This window comes from Trachemys scripta, chromosome 9 (genome assembly GCF_013100865.1).
Source record: "Trachemys scripta elegans isolate TJP31775 chromosome 9, CAS_Tse_1.0, whole genome shotgun sequence".
NCBI classification, from domain to species: Eukaryota; Metazoa; Chordata; order Testudines; family Emydidae; genus Trachemys; species Trachemys scripta.
Window position 1 is genome coordinate 50131061 of NC_048306.1, and position 22650 is coordinate 50153710.

Consider the following 22650-nt stretch of genomic DNA (forward strand, 5'->3'; position numbering starts at 1 on the left):
AGTTCTCCACCACTACCATGGGGATAACCACACTGCCCATTTCCCGGGCGTGTTGCGAGGTAGTGCTCCGATGCTGCAGGAACAGGGGCCAGATAAGCACCCAAAAGAGATTTAAAATAAACTGCAGGCTCAGATGCTGTTTTTCTCACCTCCCCTGCTGCTGGCTAATACAGGGAAGAATAAGGGGACATTTTGAAGCATTGATCTGCAGTGATGGAGCATTGGAACAAACCCCAAGAGCTTCAATCCACCTACAGCCTTAGGTCTGTTAGAGCTAAAGCTGCTCGGTAGCATGTGTCCTTGTACAAAGAAAATTGGCTGAGCTGCTCCACATAAGAGACAAATGGCTATTTGGCCGTATAAGCACTAGAGCACCGCTGAGCACTGCTGAGCTGCCCGGTGGGTGCACCTGCCCTGCTGCTGAACATTCTTGGTGGGGCCAGACATTCCACTCCTTTAAGGGCCATGGGAAAAGACAGCACAGCCAATCCAAGAGAGCAGAGAGATCAAGACGGAAAGTTTCAGGAGTCCCCACTAGTTCTGGCTGCCTTTGGTTTTGGGTCACATATTTGAAGGCACCGTGGGTGAAGTTTTCATGAGTGACTTAGGAGAACAGGCTCCGCTGACTTTCAATGAGAGTTGTGCTCCTAAGTCTTTAAGGGTATGTCTACATTGCAATAAAAAATCTGCAGCACGGAGTCTCAGACCCTGGCTTGGGGTCACAGGGCTTAGGCTGTGGTTCTGTACAATTGCAGCATAGATGATCAGGCTTGGGCTGGAGGATGGGCTCTGAGACCCTGCGTGGGGGGAGGGCTTCAGAGCCAGAGCGCCAGTTCGAGCCAGAATGTCTATACCACAATTTTTAGAGCTGCATCCCAAGCCTCGTGAGCCCAGGCCAGCCGCCCCAGGCTCTGAGACTCCATGCTGTGGGGTTTTAATCCCAGTACAGATATACCTTTCAGGTGGTTTGGATAGTTATAGCCCAAGTGTCTTATCAGGACATCGCAGATGAGGTTTTCAAAGGAGTTAGGTGTCCAAACCACTTTCAAATCCCAGGACAGTTGGACACCTCACTCCCTTAAATCCCTCTGCAAATCCCAGTCCAACACACACACAATTAGTGGGAAATTTTCTCAGCATAGGTGTGAGGCTTGCGGAGGGGGAAATATTTCAGCTATTATTCCCCTACGGAAAGGAGGTTTCTAGGCCTGGTCTACACTATGGGGTTAGGTCAAATTTAGCCGCGTTAGGTCGATTTAAAAATGAATGCGTCCACACAACCAACCCCGTTCCGTCGACCTAAAGGGCTCTTAAAATTGACTTCTTTACTTCTCCCCGGCGAGGGGAGAAGCGCTAAAATCGACTTTGCTGGATCAAATTTGGGGTAGTGCGGATGCAAATTGACAGTATTGGCCTCCAGGAGCTATCCCAGAGTGCTCCATTGTGACTGCTGTGGACAGCACTTTGAACTCCGATGCACTAGCCAGGCACACAGGGAAAGCCCCGGGAACTTTTGAATTTCATTTCCTGTTTGGTCAGCGTGGCGAACTCAGCAGCACAAGTGACCATGCAGTGTCCCCCCCCACCCCGAATCCATAGAGTGTAGAATGTTTTTACGCTCCCCCTATCATCTCCATCCCTGAGGTTATCGCAGATTAGAAAGCGAAAAAAATGCACTTGAGATGACATGTTTTCCAAGCTCATGCAGTCCTCCCACACAGATAGGGCACAGCTTAATGCATGGAGGCATTCAGTAGCAGAGGCCAGGAAAGAATTAAGTGAGCTTGAAGAGCGGAGGCAGGATGCAATGCTGAGGCTAATGGGGGAGCAAACGGACATGATGAAGCGTCTGTTGGAGCTGCAGGAAAGCCACAAGAGCACAGACCCCCCGCTGCATCCACTGTATAACCGCCTACCCTCCTCCCCATGTTCCATAGCCTCCTCACCCAGATGCCCAAGAACGCGGGGGAGGCTCCGGGCACCCAGCCACTCCATTGCAGAGGATGGCCCAAGCAACAGAAGGCTGTCATTCAAACAGTTTGATTTTTAGTGTGGCTACAATAAGCAATGTGGCCTTGTCCTTCCCAGCATCCAGGCTACCTTGTCCGTTATCTCTCTCTTTTTTTTTTAATTAATAAAGAAAGAATGCATAGTTTCTAAACAATAGTTACTTTATTTCGAAGCGGGGAGGGTGGTTGGTTTACAGGGAATTAAAATCAACAAAGGGGGCGGGTTTGCATCAAGGAGAAACACACAAAATTGTCACACCAAAGCCTGGATAGTCATGAAACTGGTTTTCAAAGCCTCTCTGATGTGCAGCACGTCTTGCTGTGCTCTTCTAATCGCCCTGGTGTCTGGCACGAAACAACTGTCTGACGTTGCTTTCACAGAGGGAGGGGCGACTGACGACATGTACCCAAAACCACCCACAACAATGTTTTTTGCCCCATCAGGCATTAGGAGCTTAACCCAGAATTCCAATGGGTGGCCGAGACTGCAGGAACTGTGGGATAGTTACCCACCGTGCACCACTCTGTAAGTCAATGCTAGCCATGGTAGTGAGGATGCACTCCGCCGACTTAATGCGCTTAGTGTGGACATACGCAATCGACTGTATCAAATCGATTTCTAAAAATCGACTTCTATAAAAATCAACCTAATTTCGTAGGGTAGACATACCCCTACTTTATATTCCCAGCTTGATGCATAAGGACCTCGTGCTTCTAACACCACTGTGAAAGGCATGTGCCATCCCCATGCATCCCCTTCAAGCCAGGTGCAGCACTACAGGTTCACTCTGCCTTGATTTCCCCAATGGAGAGGTGAATAAATTCCCCAAGCCTTTTATGTATCAAACAGCATCCTCACCACCCCCCTGGTCTGACGGGCTAATTTAGCAACAGGAAATTCACAGAAACATAAGGAAGTCCTTCATCCAGGCTGCTTAACGGGGTGCAGGCTCCATCTATCTGAGTGCATCTGTCCCATGCCCCGCCCTTTCCTGCAATGCATACCCAACTTTGGGTCCTTCGCCAGAGCGAGGGCCTTCCTGCTGACTGCAGCTCTTTTCCTGGCTGCACACACTGCCTTGCAGGCTGCGCCTCCTGCAGCTAGCCGGGATTTCCCTCCCAGAGTCTCTTTTCCCCCCTAGGAATTCCTCTGCTCTGTTCCCTGGAGCACCTCTCCCTAAGAGACTCCTCTTGTTAGGAGCAGCTTCCCTTTCATCCCAGCCCAGATGCTCAAGAGTCAGCTCCCAACCAGCCACCTGAGCAGTTCATTGCTTGCAGGCAGGCTGGCCCCAGGTAAAGGGGGCCAGTGCTCCAGGGCCGCCAGCCCATGCCGTGAAATGAAACAAACAGACTGTATCCCCAAATCAGGGATTTAATGGGCAGCTAGTCAGTTACAATATCTTTCTCCTCCCAGGTTTTGTCATTATCCCTCTCTTATGGACAGGCCCCACAGTTTTGTTATTTATCATCCCTGGAAAAAAATGGTATTTTTAAATATTTCCCCTTCCCTCCCCCAAAGCTGAGAATGAAAACCAGCCAGTCCCTGCCTTGCCCCCAAATACGAGCTGCAACAAGGATATCATCCAACTAGTTTGGTGGGAGAACCTCCAACAGCCAATGCTGGATAGCTTTGCAATCAGACCTCTGGGCAAGCACTCCATACCTGCAAGGCAGGCCATTTAGATACACTGTAGAAGAATCCTATGTGCTGAAGCAATCAGGCCCAGATTCATGAAGGCGATTAAACAGGTGCACAACTGTAAGCATGCGAGTAGTCCTATTGACTTCAATGGGATTACTCATGTTTAAATGCTGTCCTGAATGGGAGCCTTGGAAAGCAGGGGTTTGTGTTAGTTAGAAGTTTCTTTTAGTTCCCTGCCTGCTCACACAAATGCAACTAGCAGGTAGAGAGGAGGGCCTGTGCTTTCATGGGCCAGCTCCCCAAAAAACCTCAGTGGACTTAAGACAGATCAGGAGGTACCCAGGCTTGTAAACCAAAAGAAAGATTGCAGGGTGGGGAAGAGGTTCATGTTGGGCCTTCCAGCTGCAGCATATGTATGTTTTCCCTAGCCCATACCTCTAAAATTCCAACATGGCTACCCATTTGTGGGGGCAGCTGCTGTTTAGTGGGGCAGAATTCATGCATGTTACAGAAGATACATACACACTGTGTTCTTTCATGCATTGTTGTTTCCCTTTCATCTAAAAATCAATGATATTCAGGTTGTTGGTTTTCTCGTTGAGTATGGAGAAGCCTAAAAGCCTTAATGTTGTTCCACCACTGTGGAGGTTAGTCTTCAGTTGCTTGAACAGATTTCAGTTGTCTCTTAAAGGGACATTCTCATGAGTGTCAGTTTCATTACTTGAAACTGACAGTGCCATCTTTCTGTCTAAAAAGGCTGTACCTATTACACTTCCAAAAAATACATAAGATTCTGATAATTGGGAGAAGTTGGTGGGGAAAAACATATCTTTTTTTAAATGAGTGCATAGGGATTCAGATCTCTCAACATCCATTTCCCACCATCTTAGAGACACACACACTACCACTTTGTCAATATTTATTTTTTTATTAAAATATTGTTATACCAAGTGGAATGCTACAGCAATCTCGGTATAGGGCAGCATAACAAAACAGCCAGGTTTACATTTAAATACTTAAAGATAACTTAAAACACACAAACAAAAAAACCTCATTGTCTTTGGCAGAAAAAAGTTCACAGCACAAAAAAAAATACTTAAAGAAATACCAATATTAATATAAAATATATTAAGTTGTTTTTTTCTCTTTCATAGTTTTTGTTTTGTTTTGCACTTTGTAAACAATGCACCAGAACCAAACACATTTTTTACATGTCTGGGGGAGAAAATAAAAAATGCAGTTGTCCAGCAAATGCACAGATATTTATATATGAAGGCCAAGTGAAGAAAGCATTGGAGTTCAGTGGATTGAGAAACTCTTAATTAAAATCAGAATTGGCTACTGTCAAAAGCCAGCTGTCAGTAGACAAGGGGGTGTATGAGAACTGTGAATAAGTGAGTGAATAGATCTTGGTGCAGTTCCAGGGATGGGGGAAATCAACTCCTCCACAACAAAATCAGACATGCTTGTTTCACGTTGGGAGTGTTTTTTTCATCTCCAGTTTCATTCCCCTCACTCCCTTGTTTATTTTTTTGCATAAACACAAGCTCCCTTCAGCTGAAACATACACACAGCTTCTGGTATTTATAAAGGCTCCCATCCTGCAATCCTTTACCCTCTCAAGCATTGTGTTTGCACATGGCTGTGAATGGTGCTACTGGTGCATATAAGTCATGAGAGTCAGAGTCCGGCCCTCAGGCAGCCTCACTTAGCTCTTCTGATTTGATGAAGCTATTCTGATTTACATCATCTGAGGATCTGCCCCTTCCCCAACCGAGAGCAGCCCAGGAGCTCAAACACATACCCAGCCACCCACCAACATTTGGCACGCGGCTGGTATTGAAACAAACAGAAGGGAAATTCCAGTTGGAGGAATCATGGGAAAGTGCCCAAAAGGAAATGGAATCTGATGGACGCCAATGAGGGATATTTAACTCTGGAGACAAACAGGATATGAAAATTGAGAAAGAGACAAGTGAGGGAGGGCGAGAAAGGTTCCACAGAGAGCAGGAAAGGGGGCAGGAGGGACAAAGGCCATGGCAGGGAGGAATTTGAAATGATAAATACAGGGTTTGCTTTTGTTTACAAAACGGAGTTATTTACAGAGCCTGCCTGTCCCCTCCTCACCTACCCTGATGGGCTGCAGCCTGCCAGCACTGTAGCCTCCCCAGGAGAAGTGCCTCTGGGGACCAGCCACTGGGCACCAGCTGGCTACTCAAAATCACCCTCACTCAAAGCATTTCCAGTCCTCTCAACAGGAGGGGAAAGGGGGGTTGGGAGGCACAGGGCGGGGCAGGAGTTCTGGCCACACCAGCACAATACAAGAGCTACTCCTGGCAGCTTGACCTTGGAGAACGGGTACCAACAGGGGGTCCAATGAAACAGGCAGGCCAGTCCTTCCAGGGTCAGTTTCTAGCAATGCACAGCATGCCGCCCTCCTCCAGGTCACAAATGGAGAGCAGGGGAGAGCTCTGTGCCTCTTCACTTTCGGACCCTCCTTCCTTGTTTCCTGCGACATATCAGCCGCAAAAGGAACTTGAGACAGTCCTTCCCAAGCACAGGCACATTGCACAAGGGCTGGTCCAATGGGGTGGATGGAGCAGGTAGCAAATGAGCTCTGCTGTGATGGAAAGTGGGTGAGATAAATGGCAACTGATGGATGCAAACCGCAGCAGCAGCTTCCCTCCCAGCCCTCGCTGTGTGGCTCTGCTGCATGCTCTCCTGCAGTCCTGCCCCCAAACTCCTTTTGTCCAGGAACTCTCCATGCCACAAGCCCAGCCAGGCTCCCGATAACAGAACGGCTCCTGAATCCGCACTTTCCCCAGCAGATCTCTCCTCTGACCAGGCCAGCGTGCAGGGACAGAGAGGATAGTGGGCACCTGCCCTTCCTCAGATCAGAATTTCCACCATGTCTGACAGGCTGATGGTCCTGGCAGCAGACATGGTCTCTGCAAGGAAACAAACCACCTTTAGATTGTGAACTCTCTCTAGCTGGGACTGGCTCCTGCTTTTATGTCTGTGCAGCACCTAGCACAACGGAGCCCCGATGCGCCCCACGGAAATGCAAACATTTACAACAGGGCCATTAGATTTACGTGAATCCATAATGAATAAATAAGACAGCTTGGGCCCAGCCCCTAAAACATGACAAGTGATTTTGGGGGCCCACCTTGTTTCAGACAGCACTGAGCACCCACCCTCTGAGAATCAGGCCCTTTTAAGGTGTCTTAGGCTGGGCTCCCCAAATCACTAATCACTTGTATAACCCTAGCCCTCTTCCATCAGCCTCTCTGATGGGGCCCATGCACATACCCTATGGGGACAACCATCACCAGTGGTTAATGCAAACCAAATGGCATGTCAGAGCCAACCCAGCTCCCTGCACTCACTCGAACCCCACCCCCTCGAACTGTCAAGGGGAGAGTGCTTGGCTCCTGGCTTTCCACTGGCTGCAGGGCCCGGGGCAGAGGGCGGAGAGAGGAGCAGGGGGATTCTTCTCGTGTTTGTGGTTTTCTCTACAGATGGTAAAGCCCAGGCAGAACGCTGCACAATTAGCTGGGGGGTGGAGGGGAGAGGAGAGGGAGCCTCTCCGATTCCTCCCTCCTGACTCTAAAACCACTAGCAGAAAAACCGGATTCTCCCACTGAAGGTCAGGGCGGGTGTGCTAGCCTGTGGCGTGCTGATAAGCTGGGCTTTAGTTCAGATCTGCAGGCCCAAATCAAAGCCCAAAGGAATCAGTAAGAGAGAAAACTTTCAAGACACACTCTTTCCTCTCCCTTCCTTCTCTTTCCTCTGGTCTTTCCCACACTCTTTCCTGGTCTGCGCCCCACCTAGCCCTGCAGTATTTCATTCCCACTGTGCATCTCACACTCAGGATTAGTCACTCTGGCAGGAGGCTGAGCCCTGGCAGCCAGGGTGGAGTAACCAGCTCCTTGCTCACTCCTCAGCTATGCAGGGCTTGTCCAGCACCCCTGGCAGAGGGAAGGGAGGTCTCTGGGTTCACCCTGGGCACAGCCTCGCAGGGATTCTGCAAGCATGTATTTGCCAGGGCAGCAGGGCAGGCAGGACTTACCCATGGAGTGTGCTGGGCTGCTGTCGAGCTGGGCGCCAGGCCCCCCATCCGGACTGCCGAGGCTGCTCTCAGGCAAGCCATCTGTCTGGGTGCTCCCATCTTTGCTGCCACGTTTGGAGTGGAAGGCGAGAGGGCCGCAAGGAGATGGGCTGGGCGTTTCCTCCACTGGGACTTTGCCTGCTGGAGGGATAGGAGCAGCCACCTTTAGATTTTAAATACTGAGGCGAACTTGATTGGCTCTGGGCTCTTACTGGCTTTTAGTGAGCCAGGCCTGACCAGCAGACAATCAGAGAGCTCCATTTCTGTGCTGTGTTCCAAGGCTCTCTCCGATGGCCATTGCAATCAGGGTGCGTGTCAGGGAGAGCCCCCTCCCACCAGGAAACACCCCAGCTCAGTGCAGCTGAATGCCAAAGGATGGAAGCGTTGGAGGAAACACAGCAAAGGGAGCTTTCAAGCAGGGCTTTAATGCTAACTGAAGGGGCAAGTAGCCTGTGACTCCCTCCCCACAGGTGAGACTCCTCTTACCTGGACTCCCTCTGGAAGGGCCCTCGACCAACCGTTCACCGTGAGCGGTCCCCTGCCAATTCTGGGCCCCCGAGGCAGCAAAGATGGACGGCACAGACTTGGCCGGCCGAAGGGAGCCCTGCATAGTCTTGCTGGGATCCTTCCGCGAGCGCTGCTGCAGAATTTTGATGACTGCATCCTTCTCCAATATTTGGGCATGAAGTGCTTTTAACCTGGGGTACGCGAGAGCAAGGCACAAAGTGAGAGAGATGCTGGCAATTTTATTCCAGAGTGTGTGTGACGCTTCAACAACTCCTTCATCATGTGGTGTTCCTTTAGCATCACGGCCAAGAAAATTTAGCTCCGTCAATGCGCATGGCAAGGACACCTATTTCCCATGGCTGCTGGTTGGCCAGCTGGGAAACCAGTTTCCAAATGCTCAATGACGCGAGCGACATAAAAATCCCAAGACTGATGATAATGGAAGGCCAACAAAAAACATGCCCTGTGAAGCCACATGCAGGACCTACCTGTTCTCCATTTCCTGGTGCTTGTGATTGGCCAAGAGGAGATCCTCGTCAAAGCTGTTATTGGGGGAGTGACGCGGGGAGTGGTTGATGATAGTCGTGTCCCGCTGCGCAGCAGCGGTGGCAGCTGCGTCCATGGCAAACTGCCTCATGGTGCATTCTTCCAGATACTTCTGCTCCCACTTGGTCATGTCCGCCTCCAGGGCTAGGATCTTTTCTTCCTTCTCTCTCAACTGTTCGGCCAGCATATGGGCACTCAGCTCCGGGGATCCTCCAGTTGGGGCTCCCACCTGTCTCTGTATTGACACAGGAAAAATGACACACAGCATGAGACTGAATCATGAAGAGAAAGGTCCCTTGAGTGCAATGATCAGAAATGGGCCCAACCTGCACAGATCCAGGTTTCTCCAAAGTCTGGGGATACTTGATTGGACCGCTCTCTAGCCATTATGCTGTGCCCCATCCTCAGGAGTCTGGCACATCTGGGCCTTGCCTGCATTAGCCTTTCCGTGTAACCTGCCCCCAATTGCAGCACCACAGCTGGCAATGCTCGTGCCGCAAGGGGACTGGTGCCACCAGTGTTTTGATCAACTGTCTCACTAGCCCTGCTTTGCTGCTGGCCTCAACCCTGGTTCCATGAACTCCTCACCTGCTGAGCCCGCAGCATCTTCAGCTCCTGCTCCAGGCGGGTGCGGAGACGCAGTTCCAGCTGCTCACGTTTTTCGCAGGCGGCCTGGAGCTGGCCTAGGGCCTGCTGCAGCCTCTCTACCTTCTCCACGTATGCCCGCTTCCTCCTCAGCTCATCCTCGGTCTTAGCTGCCCGTGTCTGGGCGTTGCTCAGTGCCTGCTCCAGCAGTTCCGCCCGCCGGCGCTGGTCCTCACTGGCGCTGCGCAGACGCGAAATCTCTCGTTCCAGCTTCTCTTTCTCCTGCTGGTGCTCGTAGCCTGGAAACAGCACAAGGAGCAAATACATTAGTTGATGGTTGTAGCTGCTCCATTCGCTCAGAACATTCCCAGCTGCAGTCATTTCATTCCAGTGCATATCGGAGGGACTCCGGCTCAGAGCTATCGCATTAGGATTCTGGCATCAGATATAATGGCCAATTGCCATGAGAAAATCTAAATATCTGTTCTGAAAATATCTGCCCAGGGAGAAGTCGCTTGTTCCACCCCACTGACGCTAAGAGGCTCCCAGTCTCTCTCACACAAAGATGTCTGTGCTGCCAGTGTCTATTCACTGGGGATGGGGGCGGGAAGGGTAGTACCATTAGTGCCACATGCTATATGTGAGGCTTCACTGGGCCACTGCCAGGGAATCAGCTGCTATGGTTACGGGTAAGAAAGAAGAAAATTCCTTAAGGCTCAGTTTTCACAATGCATCTTAGTCCTACTCTACCACTCCTGCTATTGCAGCCTTAGGCCCCATATAGCTCTGCCAATGTAACACCTCAGTTATTCCACGTGGCTCTGCAAGGCAGCCCTCTCCTGCCTTGTAACACCATTACTAGTCCAGTCCCAGGGTCTCTCCTCCCCAGTTAGTCTGTCAACTATACTGAAAGGCATGGCAACTTCATCATGTGACCTGCCACCCACTACGCAGCTGGCTCCTTGCACGGGCTTCCTTGTTTAAAAACCTGTGGGCTGGTGCTCCAAAGTTGCACACCACGCTCCCTTCAGCCTGACCCCTGGCAAACTCAGACAAATCCTGATCCAAATGGGGGCCACTCCACTGACTCCAATGGACTTTCACCCATTCAGCCCAGTGGAGGACTGGCCCACAATCTCCCAAAGAAGCCAGCTTCTCCGTGGGCATTAAGAGGCGACCGCTCAGAAGTCCAAGGGAAAGAGCCGTGGTTAAAGACATATTAATGCCACCTTTGACGAAGGCCGTGTCCACATGAGAAAACAGGCCTAGAACACAGGGTAGTGCAATGTGAGCAATTCCTTCCTGACCAAAGGAATCAATCCCTGTCCCTGCCCGCAGGAAAAGAGTCTATCCCCGGGGCTGCACAAACTCCCCTCCTGAACCGGCTCCGTTCCACCAGTACAACTTCCCCAGATGGACGAGGCCTAAGCACTGGGGTTCAGCAACTTTCAGGGAAGGGAAGGCGGGTGGGAACAATGACAGACTTGGGCTGTGCCCCTTTCCCCCTCCCTTGGGTTTTCATGGGCATTTTGCTGCCAGCCATGGAAGTGGAATCAACCCAGGAAGAGACTGTCAGGCCTATTCCCAGCCTCTGGCAAAAACGTTTTCTCCTTAAAAAAAAAAAAAAAATAATATCCAATGCGAGAGAGAAAAAGGGCTCTAGCCTAGGTCTGGGATTCAGAGTAGCGGGAGTGCTGACTGTGTGCTGGAACAGCCAGAACAGCCGCTGGAATGCAAAGAATCCAGGTCACACTGATGGCTGCTATGATTAATGTCTCTGGTTTGAGTGCCAAGAACAGCTTAGCTCTCCCTGGGGAATGGCAAAAGCTTCCAAGAGAGGATCCACCTCCTCTCCTATCTTAAAGGGACCTTTACCCTTCCTTCCTCTCTCCTTCCCAACACACCCACCCTGAAAGCATGCCAACCCACTCTGATCCACCGGGCCACAGAGTGACAGGGCAATGCGCAGCAGGGCTGGCCGTGCAGCGAGCCACGCAGGCACAACTGCACAGCTCTGCACAGCACCTCCACCGTGACCAAGCGTTCCCCCAGGACTTACTTTGTGCAAGCAGTTTCGCCACAGTGCCCTGGCTGCCTTCTGGGTTCTCCTGCTGCTTGCTGGCCAGCTGTTTGTTTGCAGATTCCAACCGTTCTGTTTCAGATTAAATATACAGAGATAGAATTTTTAGAATTTAATTGACTGGGAACAGCCTGGTTCTTGGAAGACACCGGTGGTATTAGACACCCATCTTGAAACCTAATCTCCCTGAAATGCTCCTGATGTACCAGGAAACATGTCAGGAGACAGTTTGTTGGGGATCTGTCACCAGAGATGAGGGTCACAAGACTGGGACCAACAAGGGGGAGTCACAAACTGGTACTGGATGTGGCCTCAACAACGGGGATCAGAACAGAACCAGGTTCGACAACATGAGGCCAAGTGTCTGCACTGAACAAGGGCCTACATAGTGGAGATGGACAACTGCTCGAGTGGCTTATGGAGGGAGCACCAATGTGGGGAGGCTCAGCCCAAGGCACAGCATGTTTCTAATAACAATTATCTTCTCTCGAAATGAGTGACGCAGCCCAAAAAGGAGTGCACCCAAGAATTGCCCTTTCCGCTCTCCCTAGCCCCTGTCTAGTGCAGTCCAGAGTTTCTTACCTTTCAGATCCCAGTTGAAATCCTGAAGCCGCCGCATCTCCCCATCCTTCTTGTTCCTCATGGTTTTCTCCAATGCCTCTCGCTTGGAAGATGCCTTCATCAGGTTTTCATAGTCCTCGGAGATTCGCTGAATCTCTGTTTCCAGCTGTGTGGGGGGGAGGGGGGAGAGAAACAACAGGCTGAAGTTAAACATTCTTGGGATGGGGAAAAGACCAAAGGAGAAGATGGCTGGATGGCAAGCAACACCTCAAACCAACATGGCTGTGGTGTTGGTCACCAGTAAAGGGCTGGGTTTAATCCCACACTAGGAGACTAGTGACATGAGTCTGGTGGTCTCATTCTGTTCCTTACTTGTGCACAACACACGACTCGTGGGCCCCGCTCAGCCAAGGTCTAAGCACTGGAATGAATGGCAGGAGCCTTACAGGTCAGGACTGAGGTGCAAAGAAGAAGCTTGCTCACTGCCCACCTGTACTTGCCTGCCCCACGCCAGCGCTCTTAGTCCGGGAGCATTACACACACCAATAGGAGAACAACATACACTTTCTCGCCACCTCACTAAAACTGCAAACAACCCCACGCCAGCAGGCACCACCTACAAACGGCTTTGCAGGGCACTACTAGATTCTACAATGATTTGCATAACTGTACCCACCATGCAGTGCTGCTTTCCCATCTGCCTTCTGAGCAGCCACTCAAAGGGCCCATTTAGTATAAGCCCACTGCAACGACACCATGCCCTTTGGAGACTTTGGGCCTGGGTTTAATTTAAGCCCGTTCTTTTTAGAAGGCACCAGTCATCTTCAGTGATAAAACTCCCCAAGCTTCTCCTCCTTCCCCAGCTTCCCACAGAGAAGCACTTGCCTTTTCCTTCCTGGGACCCTTGGATGTTCCACCCCTTCCCAGGTAAAGAGATAGCTCTGCTGTCCCTCCACCCCCTGAGGTTGCCCTCTTGGAGCGGCTTCTCTGGCAGGACCAACCCTTCCGTTTTCAGTGATGGGATGGCTGCATGAGAGTGAAAGGTGTGCCATAGGGGATGGAATCACTCTGATAAAGTTTCTTGGCACACAGTCCCTCCTATTCCTGGCTGGCTCTGGCTCCTTAGTGTGCTCTTCCCTTTGGCCATGTGCAAAGGTCAGGCCCTGGGGTTCTCAAACTGGGGGTCGGGGCCCCTCAGGGGGTTGCGAGGTTATTACATGGGGGGTCGCGAGCTGTCAGCCTCCAACCCAAATCCCGCTTTGCCTCCAGCATTTATAATGGTGTGAAATATATAAAAAGGTGTTTTTAATTTATAAGGAGGGTCGCACTCAGAGACTTGCTATGTGGAAGGGGTCACCATTAAAAAAGTTTGAGAGCCACTGCACTAAGGGATCAGAGCCCCTCATGGGTCTGTCTTACTGCGATGAACTTGATGGGCGATACAAGCTGGCGTGCATCTAACTGGATTACGAAACAAGCTATACTGGAGAAGTTCTATCATCTCTCTCCCCTCTTCCTCTCGCTGCTGCTCCATCCTGCCTAGCGGGTTCCTGGCCTCCTCCCCAGCTCCAGCACATGCCCCTGCCTCCCCACCTCCGCAAGCCTGGCACGTGCCCCTCCCAATGGCCCGTTTGTTCTAAGGGGAGAGGCTTTCCCCGTGGCTGCGGCTGGGCTGGAACAGGCCTCCCCTTGTATGCCTCTGCACAAAGGGCTTTCTGTGGCGGCCCAGCACAGACCCCAAGGGGAGGGATGGCCAGAGAGGGCCCAACTGTTAACAGAGATGGTGAATGGACTCTTTTTTATCCACCCAACAACTGCCTTGGCTGAGGACCTGTTGTGCTGTGTGCCTCTGAGCCACAGCTGTTCAGAGGGACAGCGGGGGGAAGAGATTAAACATATGAAAGGGGATGAAATTTCTCAGCAGTTGTCTGCTCTTTCTCTAGGCAAGAAACAAAACCAAACCCCATCCAGAGAATGAAGCTAGGAACACGAGGAGCTCGGCTGACAACGAGTGAAATGTAGTGCAAATACAAGTGAAGGACAGGCAGGCACTGAGCAAGCTTCCTCTACAGCCCTCTCTAGACTCTTCTATCCTGACCTGTGTAATTACCTCACTGTCCAGATCCTGGCCGCCTCCTCCAAAACTCTGCCAATGCACCTCAATCCCGACAAAAGCGGGATGACATGTGCACTGTCTCTTTAAATCCGGCCCCCAGAGGTAGGCAGGAGGGGGCTGGTGGAGGTTCTAGGGATAAGCTCTGCAGTGAAGCAGACAGAGTGACTTCAGGGCTAACACTGAGATAAAGCTCCTTGTTCAGCGTTCGCAGAAAGCGATCCTACAATTCCTGGTCACAAACCAGGTCTGGCCTGGACAGACTGCCTGCCAGGCCGTGTTCTCTCAGACGAAAAGCAGCCAATGAAATGAAAGCATCCAAGTCTCATTTCAAATGACATGTTGGAATCAAAGTTGAGAGGTGACATGCCAACCTACTGCTCCTGGCAGTCCTGCCCCCTGCCAGGGTCCTGAGCCTGCCTGTACGTTGCCCCAAGGCCCAGATGCTCACAGGCCTGCATATCTTTGAGGAGCTGGGCCCTAGTGCTTTGGCTGGAAAGACTGGTTGGATGCCGGCTCCACACATTTACCTTCTGAATCCGGCTTGCTTTTTCACTGCAGCTCTCAAGCTCCCGCCGCAGCTTTTCGTTTTCCCTCTGGAGCTTCTCACTCTCCCTCAGCAGCTTTTCATTCTCCCTCAGCACCGTCTCCATCTGGGCCAAGTGACTGCTGGCCGATGCGGCCTGGGCTGTCATCAGAACCTCCATCCCAGCTGGAGTAAGGGAGCCCAGCGGGCCATGGCACAGGGCAGCCTGCTGGGGCAGGAAAGCCTGGGGCATATGGGCCTGCATCACCCTAAGAGAGGTCACAAAAATTCAACAGAGACATTCAATAGCATTGTTCTGTGCCCGCCAGGACACACTGTAAATCAAGGATAAGAGATGGAGTGACGGGCGTGGCTGGGATGGTGTGCCACTGAGTGGCTTCTGGCAATATCCAACCCCCAGCATACCTCACACCATTATTTCTCTCTCCTTGAACCCCTGGGGCAGGGATTGTCTTTTTGTTCTGGGTTTGTACAGCACCTAGCGCCCTGGAGTTCTGGTACGATAATCAGGGCTCATGGGCACTATGGTAACACAAACAAATCATACATCTGTTGACAGAGCTCCCGGGAGGAGGTTTTCATCTCACCATTTTAAATATTTACTTGAACCTTAAGGGGAAAAATGTAACCCAGGAATGTCAGAAATCTTTGAGGCCCCCCTCTCTGCCCTGGGATGAGTGGCACCATCTCATTTAGGGCTGTAGCGCATGCAGCCATGCATATATGGAACCCTTACAATATCAGGTTCATAGGGCAATCTTTAACAATCTCCCAATGTACTTTTCAGACAGAGATCAAGGCATGCCTGTTTTTCAAAGTATAGATTCCATGGCAACTATTAGCACCACTTCTCGGCTACAGAATACGATTTCAAAACCACTCAGCATTGGCCTAACTTTGCTCTCACTGAAATCAGTGGTAAAACTGCCATCAACTTCAATGGGAGCAGATCTAGGTCAGTGCTGAATGCTTTTGCAGATCCCACCTACAGTATGTGGTAAGATGTGCCCTTGCACTTCACTTGCCTGTCAGAGAGTTTATGTAAAATTTTCAAAAGCACTTAAATCACTGAGGAGCCTAAGTCCTGTTTTCAAAAATGATTTAGGCACTAGGACCAGATTTTAAAGGGATTTAGGCACTTAAAGATGCAGATTAGTGCCCAGTGAGATTTTCAATAGCATCTAGATGCCTAACTCTCATTGATTTCAAGAACCAGTGGCTTTTAGTGCCTAAGGCACTTTTGAAAATGGGACTTAGTCACCTAGCTCCTTTTTTAAATTTTACCTTTTATTTCTAATCCATGTTTAAAAAGAAACTTTATACCACCCAACATCATCACGCCAGTGCTTAAGAACACAATAAGAATACACTTATCAGAGACAGCCAAGCGTAGTGAGATGTCACCACAGAACTGCCCCCTCTCTTATCAAGCTCCTGGAAGTTAAAGGAAATGCCTATTCCCCTTAGCAGCAGTGCCAATTACAAGGGAGGGACATCCCCCACCCCAAAGTTTTTCCACTGCTCAAAGTTCCATAGGCTGCAGAACCGGGGTGGGGGTGCGGGAGGTGGGGGGCAGTGGCAGTGACCACTTTTAATCAGTGAGACTGTACTAATCAGTATGGCTCCTGCCGGAGCAGTGCAGAGCTTGGTCACAACACCACTGAAATTTGACCTGGCCACCCTTCTGTCCAGCCACAGGGGTGGCTGGGCCAAATAATGGGGAACAGGGGAGTCTGCCAATATTACAACTTTTGGCATTGGCTCATGCACCGTGTGGGTCAGAGGGGAGACTCACCACCGGCTAAGGGAAATGAGTGGGGACCAGAGCTTGTCTTAAGAAATATCTGAATTGGCATCACTGCCCCAAGGTGGTCCCTTAGTAAAAGTATAACATGAATAAACACATCCTGTACTTTGTGGGAAAGGGGTGCTAAGCAGACCAAACACTGTTACAGGGACCCTCTGTTTTAACGAATCTTTAAGGCAACTGCTAAGAGGGCAAAGATACCATAGCCCCAGTGACAGCTTGGCCACCTTATGGGAGCCTGACTATCAGGTGCTTCCCAGAGGGCGCCATGGCTGCACATGAGCGAGGGCTGGCTGTAAATGTGGGGCTGCATTCCTGGAAGGTGATTTGGTAAATACGTCTTCCTTTCTGCCTGCACCCTCCCCTCTTTGTTCCTCCAAAAGGGAGCACTTCCTGTCAGAGATATTATCTCTTCCTGTCAGCATTCACTATGGCTTGCCCAACAGCATACACTGCTATTCAGCCTCGCCACCTTTCCCAACCGTGCAGCTAGCTGAGAAGACACCAGGAGAGTGGGCAGCTGGGAAATGGGGGGTGGCGAAGGGGGAGAACACTCAGGGTTTAGTTTCTCCTTTGCTACTCTGTATTTCCCTTGTTATAAGCAACCAAAAAACGCTTTATGATGTGATCAAATTGCCAGGCAAAGCAGAATGCATGATGCCCTGAAGTGGCTAGGACCCATAACACCAGATCTCCATGAAGGCTTCCACTGTTAGTGACAGGTCATAATGCTAGCAAGGCTCTGTGCGCAGTTGGAGCATCTGCTGAAGAGGAATAGGCACTTTTCACCCAGCACTGACACTCCACTTACCAACCCTATGCTGCAGCCAAGAGAAGAGGGACCTCAACTGCCAGTGTAACGGAGAGCACAATTCACCCTTAGGATTGCACTGGGTGCAAGCTGGGGGCAGACTCTGGGCTTTGGCATTTGCAAAGTGGACAAGAGCAAAGCCCAGTATCAAGGGGGTGGTACTGATTTGTATTTAGCAGGGTTCCCTCTGGGAATGTTCGGTAAGAACTCATCACTTTCACCTTCCTCTCAGTGCAGAAAGGCGAGTTCCCAGTGTCCAGGTTCTACTCAGCCCTCAGTCTGCACTCCCTCTGGGGACAGCTCTGGTAGTTTTCCACATAGCGGGGCCTGCTTCCTTTCTCCCTTCCAAACTTAGCCATTTCCTGATTCAATTCCAACTCCTCAATTAACCAGAAATTCCACTCAGAACACAAGGGGAAAGAGGCTGTGAAGACAACTTCATCTGCAAAACAATGGGTCTAATTTAGCCCTGGCGTAGCCACTCCAGAGACAAATATAGCCCATGAGCTTCAAAAGTCAGACTGCAAGTCCCCTTCCGCACCCTTTTCTGCCCACAGAACAGGGCAGCACTTCCAGAGTCAGCAAAAGGTAGTTTGATCTAGGGCAAAATAAGGATTCGTGCAGCCAGGGGATGAACATTGTAGCATCCCTACAGCTCATCTCCTTATTCTGCAACATGCGGGTTTCGCTGCTTATGCAACCAGCCTTGGCATTCCGAACCCATAGAGGCTCCCCAGCCACAGCTTGTCTGGGAGCTATGCAGTGTTGCATCAACATACCCAATCCCCTTCCCACATGGCTGTCGAAGTCCCAGGAATTGAGTGCATGCCAGGAAGGAAGGGACTGGCTACGCTGCTGTGAAGGGCGAGGGGCTAGACAAATGTTGTGGTTACCTGACTTCAGGGTGCTGAAATCCTGGCCCTTCCCTGGAGCAGTGCCGGGGATCTGCCAGGTAACCAACTGCAGGCTCCTGGGTGGGGATGATGTAGGGGTACTCTGGAGGGGGGCCCCGTGGCTCCATCCCCTCGGCATGCTGCCCTCGTGGGGCTGACAGCTGGAAGTGCCTCGATAGCTGGGGATAACTGTGGGAGGAGCTCATGTGGTTCTGGGCCTTGGCTCCATTCCTCTCCAACGACATTTGCATGAGGCGTTCACTCAGTGACCTCACATGCCCATGCTTCAGCTCCTTTAGTGACTCGTCCTGGCGCTTGCTGCTGCTGTCAGGGGCATAGGCCCTTTGTTGGCCAGGCTCAGCAGGGGTGCCTGGACAGGGTACCCCAGCCTGCTGTCCTCGCTGTGAGGCATAGTACTGGGAATGCGCTTTGGCCTCCTCATAGGTGGGGAGCTCCTCGCCCTTGTGCTGAGGCTGGTAGAGCCGATACACGTTATTCTCCAGGTAAACATGGTCACAGTGATGCTCCTGGCCCTGGGGCTCCTGCCGTGTGGACTGCTGGACCATCTGGCTCTCTTCTTGGGTGAGACTCTCCAGTGAGGAGCGAGGGCTGCCCATGCTCCCACCTCCACGCAGCGCCTGCTGCTGAATAGCCAGCAGCGTGCGGTTCTCGGTGAGGTTCCCGTATCTCAGCTGCTCCTGGATGAGCCGGTGCAGAACCGTCCCGGAGGAATCTTCTGCCGTCCTCATCCTTGGCTAGTCAAGGGGCTGCCACCAGGAACAGTAGATGCAATACAATCCCAAGGATCTAGCAGCACCCAAGGAGCCTACAAGAGACGAACACAGGAATCAGCTCTCAGTCAGGGGTTTGCTCATTACATATTTTCAGAAGATTTAGTTTGCCAGGAGTCCCATTGTGGCACTCTGCCAGGAAAGATGCAATTGACCCTTTAGTCACAATATTCGTATCCTAGCAGAGCAGGGTTGGAGAGGGGGATTCTGAGCAACATTCCATCCCTTTGCCACCATAAGGAAGGGCAGAGCCAGGCCCAGGCTGAACGCTAATTCCATGGGAGGCCACTGAGAACTAGGCCCTTGGCAACCCTGCGGAGGCTGGAAGTGGACCAGTCCTGGCAAGCTCAGTTGCAGGGAACTCAGCTCTCATACAAAAAGCCTCCTTGCCCAGAGCCTCAGTGAGCCCCTGAATCCCCATCTCATCTTAAGTGCCCTAAAGGGGACAGCTCTTGGTGCGGAGTGAGGAATGTCAGCCCTGGGGATCTCTGCTGGCTTCCCAGTGGGGTGAACGGCTTCAGCACCTGAGCTTAGCATGAGTGCATTTGAGATTCAGAGTGACTGTTCTGCATAACTTGATTTACTGCTCTGGAAAGACAGATCACAGGATCCTAGTAACTTGTGCAGTCAGAACCCCTTTATTTGGTTCACTTAGTGCGCGTGTCTCTCTACATGTGCCAGGCAAGGTAGCCAAGGGGAAAGCTGTGACTGCTGTCTAAGAAATTAATTCAGTCCACTGAACAGAGCCAAACTCATCACCCAAAATTGTAGGCCAATGCAGAACTTTTAGTAAGTGAGACTCCTGTTAGTCTAGCTTTGATTGTGGGGACAGGGAAGAAGTTCTGTTAAGTGTAATGAAGACGGTGCTACGGTGCTTTGAGCTCAATCCACCATTACACAAAATATCCTAGACTTGGCGAGCCCAAGTTACACTGGCAAAGAATGTTCCTAGTCCTGCAGGTTATACAGGAACAACAGCTACAGTTCACAAAGCAAGAGGATTTCAGTTTCCAGTACTTTCCGTCTCCTTAAAGAAGGGAGACTTGTCAAATTTGGGCCAACACATAGAATTTGTAAATGGAAGTTCCTACAAAACCTATAATCAACAAGAAATGTTTAATGGATACAATCTTGAACAATTCCCATAGGATCTAATTGTTTTAAACAAATAATCATACCCCCCTCCCCCAATTTGCAAACATTGCAACATTATGATCCTGAATGAGAGTGAAATTGACTCAAAAGTGTAAAGGGCTCATCTATTGTCATTGCACCCGTGGATCGCAAAATATAATAAAAGCTTCATAGTGAAAAGTCACATAAAATAATCCTGATTTTCAAGATTATTTCAGTTTTAATCATCTACATTGTTATGGCGTTTTATGTATGTATGCACACATGCTTTTCAGACATCTACTGAAATTTTAAATATAAAACACCTATCTTAATGAATCAGCCATGCCTGGAGACACCAGTGTGGGGGTAGACCTTAAAAACAACATTCTCAACCTTTTTGCTGTCCCTGGCAATCAGAAACTGCAGCTGTAGCCCAGGTTTGTGTATGGCTAGTAATTTATTGAAAAGGGATGCTAGCCAGGGAAGTTATATCACTGTTTTTAAGTTGCATGTCCTCCTCTGCACTCAAACTTTAAAGCAAGTGAATTCCTAAGTAGACATTTGATCACCTGTTTCTAGTCTCATGCTAATGCATGTGGGTTGGCAAAGGGAGATTGCTAATCTCATATTGCTTCATACAAACATACCTCAAATATTGGCTCCCAACACAAAAAGTTCTTGACCAGGTTTTCCCTGAAGGTGAAATTAGGAAACTCTAAACAAACTACCTTTCCTGAGCCTCATTTCAAGGCTGACTCAGACCTCAGATTTAAAGCTAACCCCAGACTGTCTTTGGTGAATCAAAATAAAAGAACCACACATCCCCTTCAATTTCACAAGCCCTGGTGCGTTCTCACAAGGAGGAAGTCTGAAATATTGGGTCAGGGAGCATGACTAGATAGCTAGGAAGGTGGAGAGAACATTCCTCACCCCACCCCTACCATATGTGCTCTTTAACCTTTTACTATCAGGGATTATTTTCACTCCTGGATCCCCAGCCCCAACTGTTTTTTTTAATCATAGAATCATAGAATATCAGAGTTGGAAGGGACCTCAAGAGGTCATCTAGTCCAACCCCCTGCTCAAAGCAGGACCAATTCCCAGCTAAATCATCCCAGCCAAGGCTTTGTCAAGCCGGGCCTTAAAAACCTCCAAGGAAGGAGACTCCACCACCTCCCTAGGTAACGCATTCCAGTGTTTCACCACCCTCCTAGTGAAATATGGTTGCATTTCTTTATTCCCCTCCCATATTTTTATAAATTTCTTTAATTTTGCAGTCACAAGAAATTCTCTTTAATGGCACTCAGCATAACTTGAATGAGCAGCATCAAATAAGCGAGGATCGTTTAAAAAAAGAAAAAAGAAAAAAAGACAACTCAAACTCCAGTTGACATATTCTAGCAAGTTCAAAGGCGATCCAGTGAAAGAACAAGGGTTTGCAAACCAGAAGATCTCCCTGGAAAACTCCAACCGGCTGGGACGTTACAACAGGGAGACATTTCTGTGGCAGCCCCCCATAGGAAAACCCCCTTTCTCGCCTTTCCAAACCCACTGGGTAGAACTAACACACCTAGAGCGCGTTCAGCAATTGCCATCTGCAGAGCAGTGCTAGGGCACTGCCTTGCTGCCGCTTTGTTTTCCAAATCGTTCAGCACTGACATCACCCGGGTTTGGATTGCAATTAACATTCCTTCTAAGTGAGAACGAGCTCATGGCTGCGGAAAGCATTTTCCGAGCAAGACAAAGAGAATTCTTCAGCTAGCTGGGGGCACAAGCACCTGTGACTGCAAACGAGCCCAGCAAAGTCCTGCTCACCCCCTCTCTGCTTCTTATGGGTCACAACCCAGGCGCTCCCGGGGACTTGCAGGAATCCCGGGTCACACGCTGCAGGGGAATGTGGGGAGCCAGAGCGATGGAAAGGGGGGGACCCCGCAGGCTGACGCGCAGGGAGCGCAGCGTTCCCGGCACGAATTAGTGACACCAGCTAGCCAGGGAAGGGGAGTCGGAGATCTCCCCTCTGGCCCCAGATACCGCGGGGATGGGAGCCCGGAGCGGAACTCACCGAAGCAGAGCAGCCTCGCTGCAGAGCCAGGGGAGGAGAGGCTCGCTCCGCGCCCGGCCGGCTCGCTGTGTGCGTGCAGCTCGCAGAGATCCTGCCCCCGCGGCTGCTGGCAGGCACTGAGCGCCTCGCCGGCCCCCGCCAGCTGTAATGAGAGCCAAGGAGGCCGGGCTGCGCGAGTGGCTGCTATGCCAGGAATGCGAGAGTTTCAGGTTCCCCCGGGATCAAAGCTAACCACAAATAACCTCTCCGCCTCGGCAGCAGCTGCGCGGCGCGGCCTGCAGGGGGCGCAGCCGCGACTCTCTCTCACACACACAGGAGTGCGAACGCGGCTGCAGTCTGCCTGGCTCGCTCTGGTTTAAAGCCCCGCAGATCGGGAGCTAGGCCGAAGCAGCTGAGTCCGCAGCCCGGCTGGGCCCAAGTTCTCAACCCTCCGGAACCACCAAGGCTGCCCTAGGCAAGGAAAAGTCTC

At 50.8% G+C, this 22650-nt stretch overlaps 1 protein-coding gene across 1 annotated transcript; it reads right to left on the reverse strand.

The window, feature by feature from the left end:
- Window positions 1-4553: 4553 nt before the first annotated feature.
- Window positions 4554-22338, reverse strand: AMOTL2 (angiomotin like 2). Its single transcript, XM_034781561.1, has 10 exons — window positions 22182-22338; window positions 18213-19038; window positions 14685-14949; window positions 12063-12207; window positions 11460-11552; window positions 9404-9699; window positions 8758-9050; window positions 8249-8460; window positions 7724-7903; window positions 4554-6599 (listed from the first exon to the last, which is right to left on the reverse strand). The coding sequence occupies exons 2-10, from the start codon at window positions 18959-18961 to the stop codon at window positions 6541-6543; spliced, it is 2292 nt and encodes a 763-aa protein (XP_034637452.1). The 5' UTR covers window positions 18962-19038; window positions 22182-22338; the 3' UTR covers window positions 4554-6540.
- Between the last annotated feature and the right edge of the window lie 312 nt (window positions 22339-22650).

What these genes read in the sequence shown, in the direction of transcription:
- AMOTL2 (XM_034781561.1), bottom strand. Translation starts at nt 18,961, where the DNA reads ATGAGGACGGCAGAAGATTCCTCCGGGACGGTTCTGCACCGGCTCATC. An exon ending in TTTCAGCACCCTGAAGTCAG is followed by an intron (nt 14,950 to 18,212) that starts GTAACCACAACA and finishes GACCTCTCTTAG; the next exon opens with GGTGATGCAGGCCCATATGC. An exon ending in GGCGAAACTGCTTGCACAAA is followed by an intron (nt 9,700 to 11,459) that starts GTAAGTCCTGGG and finishes TGCTGTTTCCAG; the next exon opens with GCTACGAGCACCAGCAGGAG.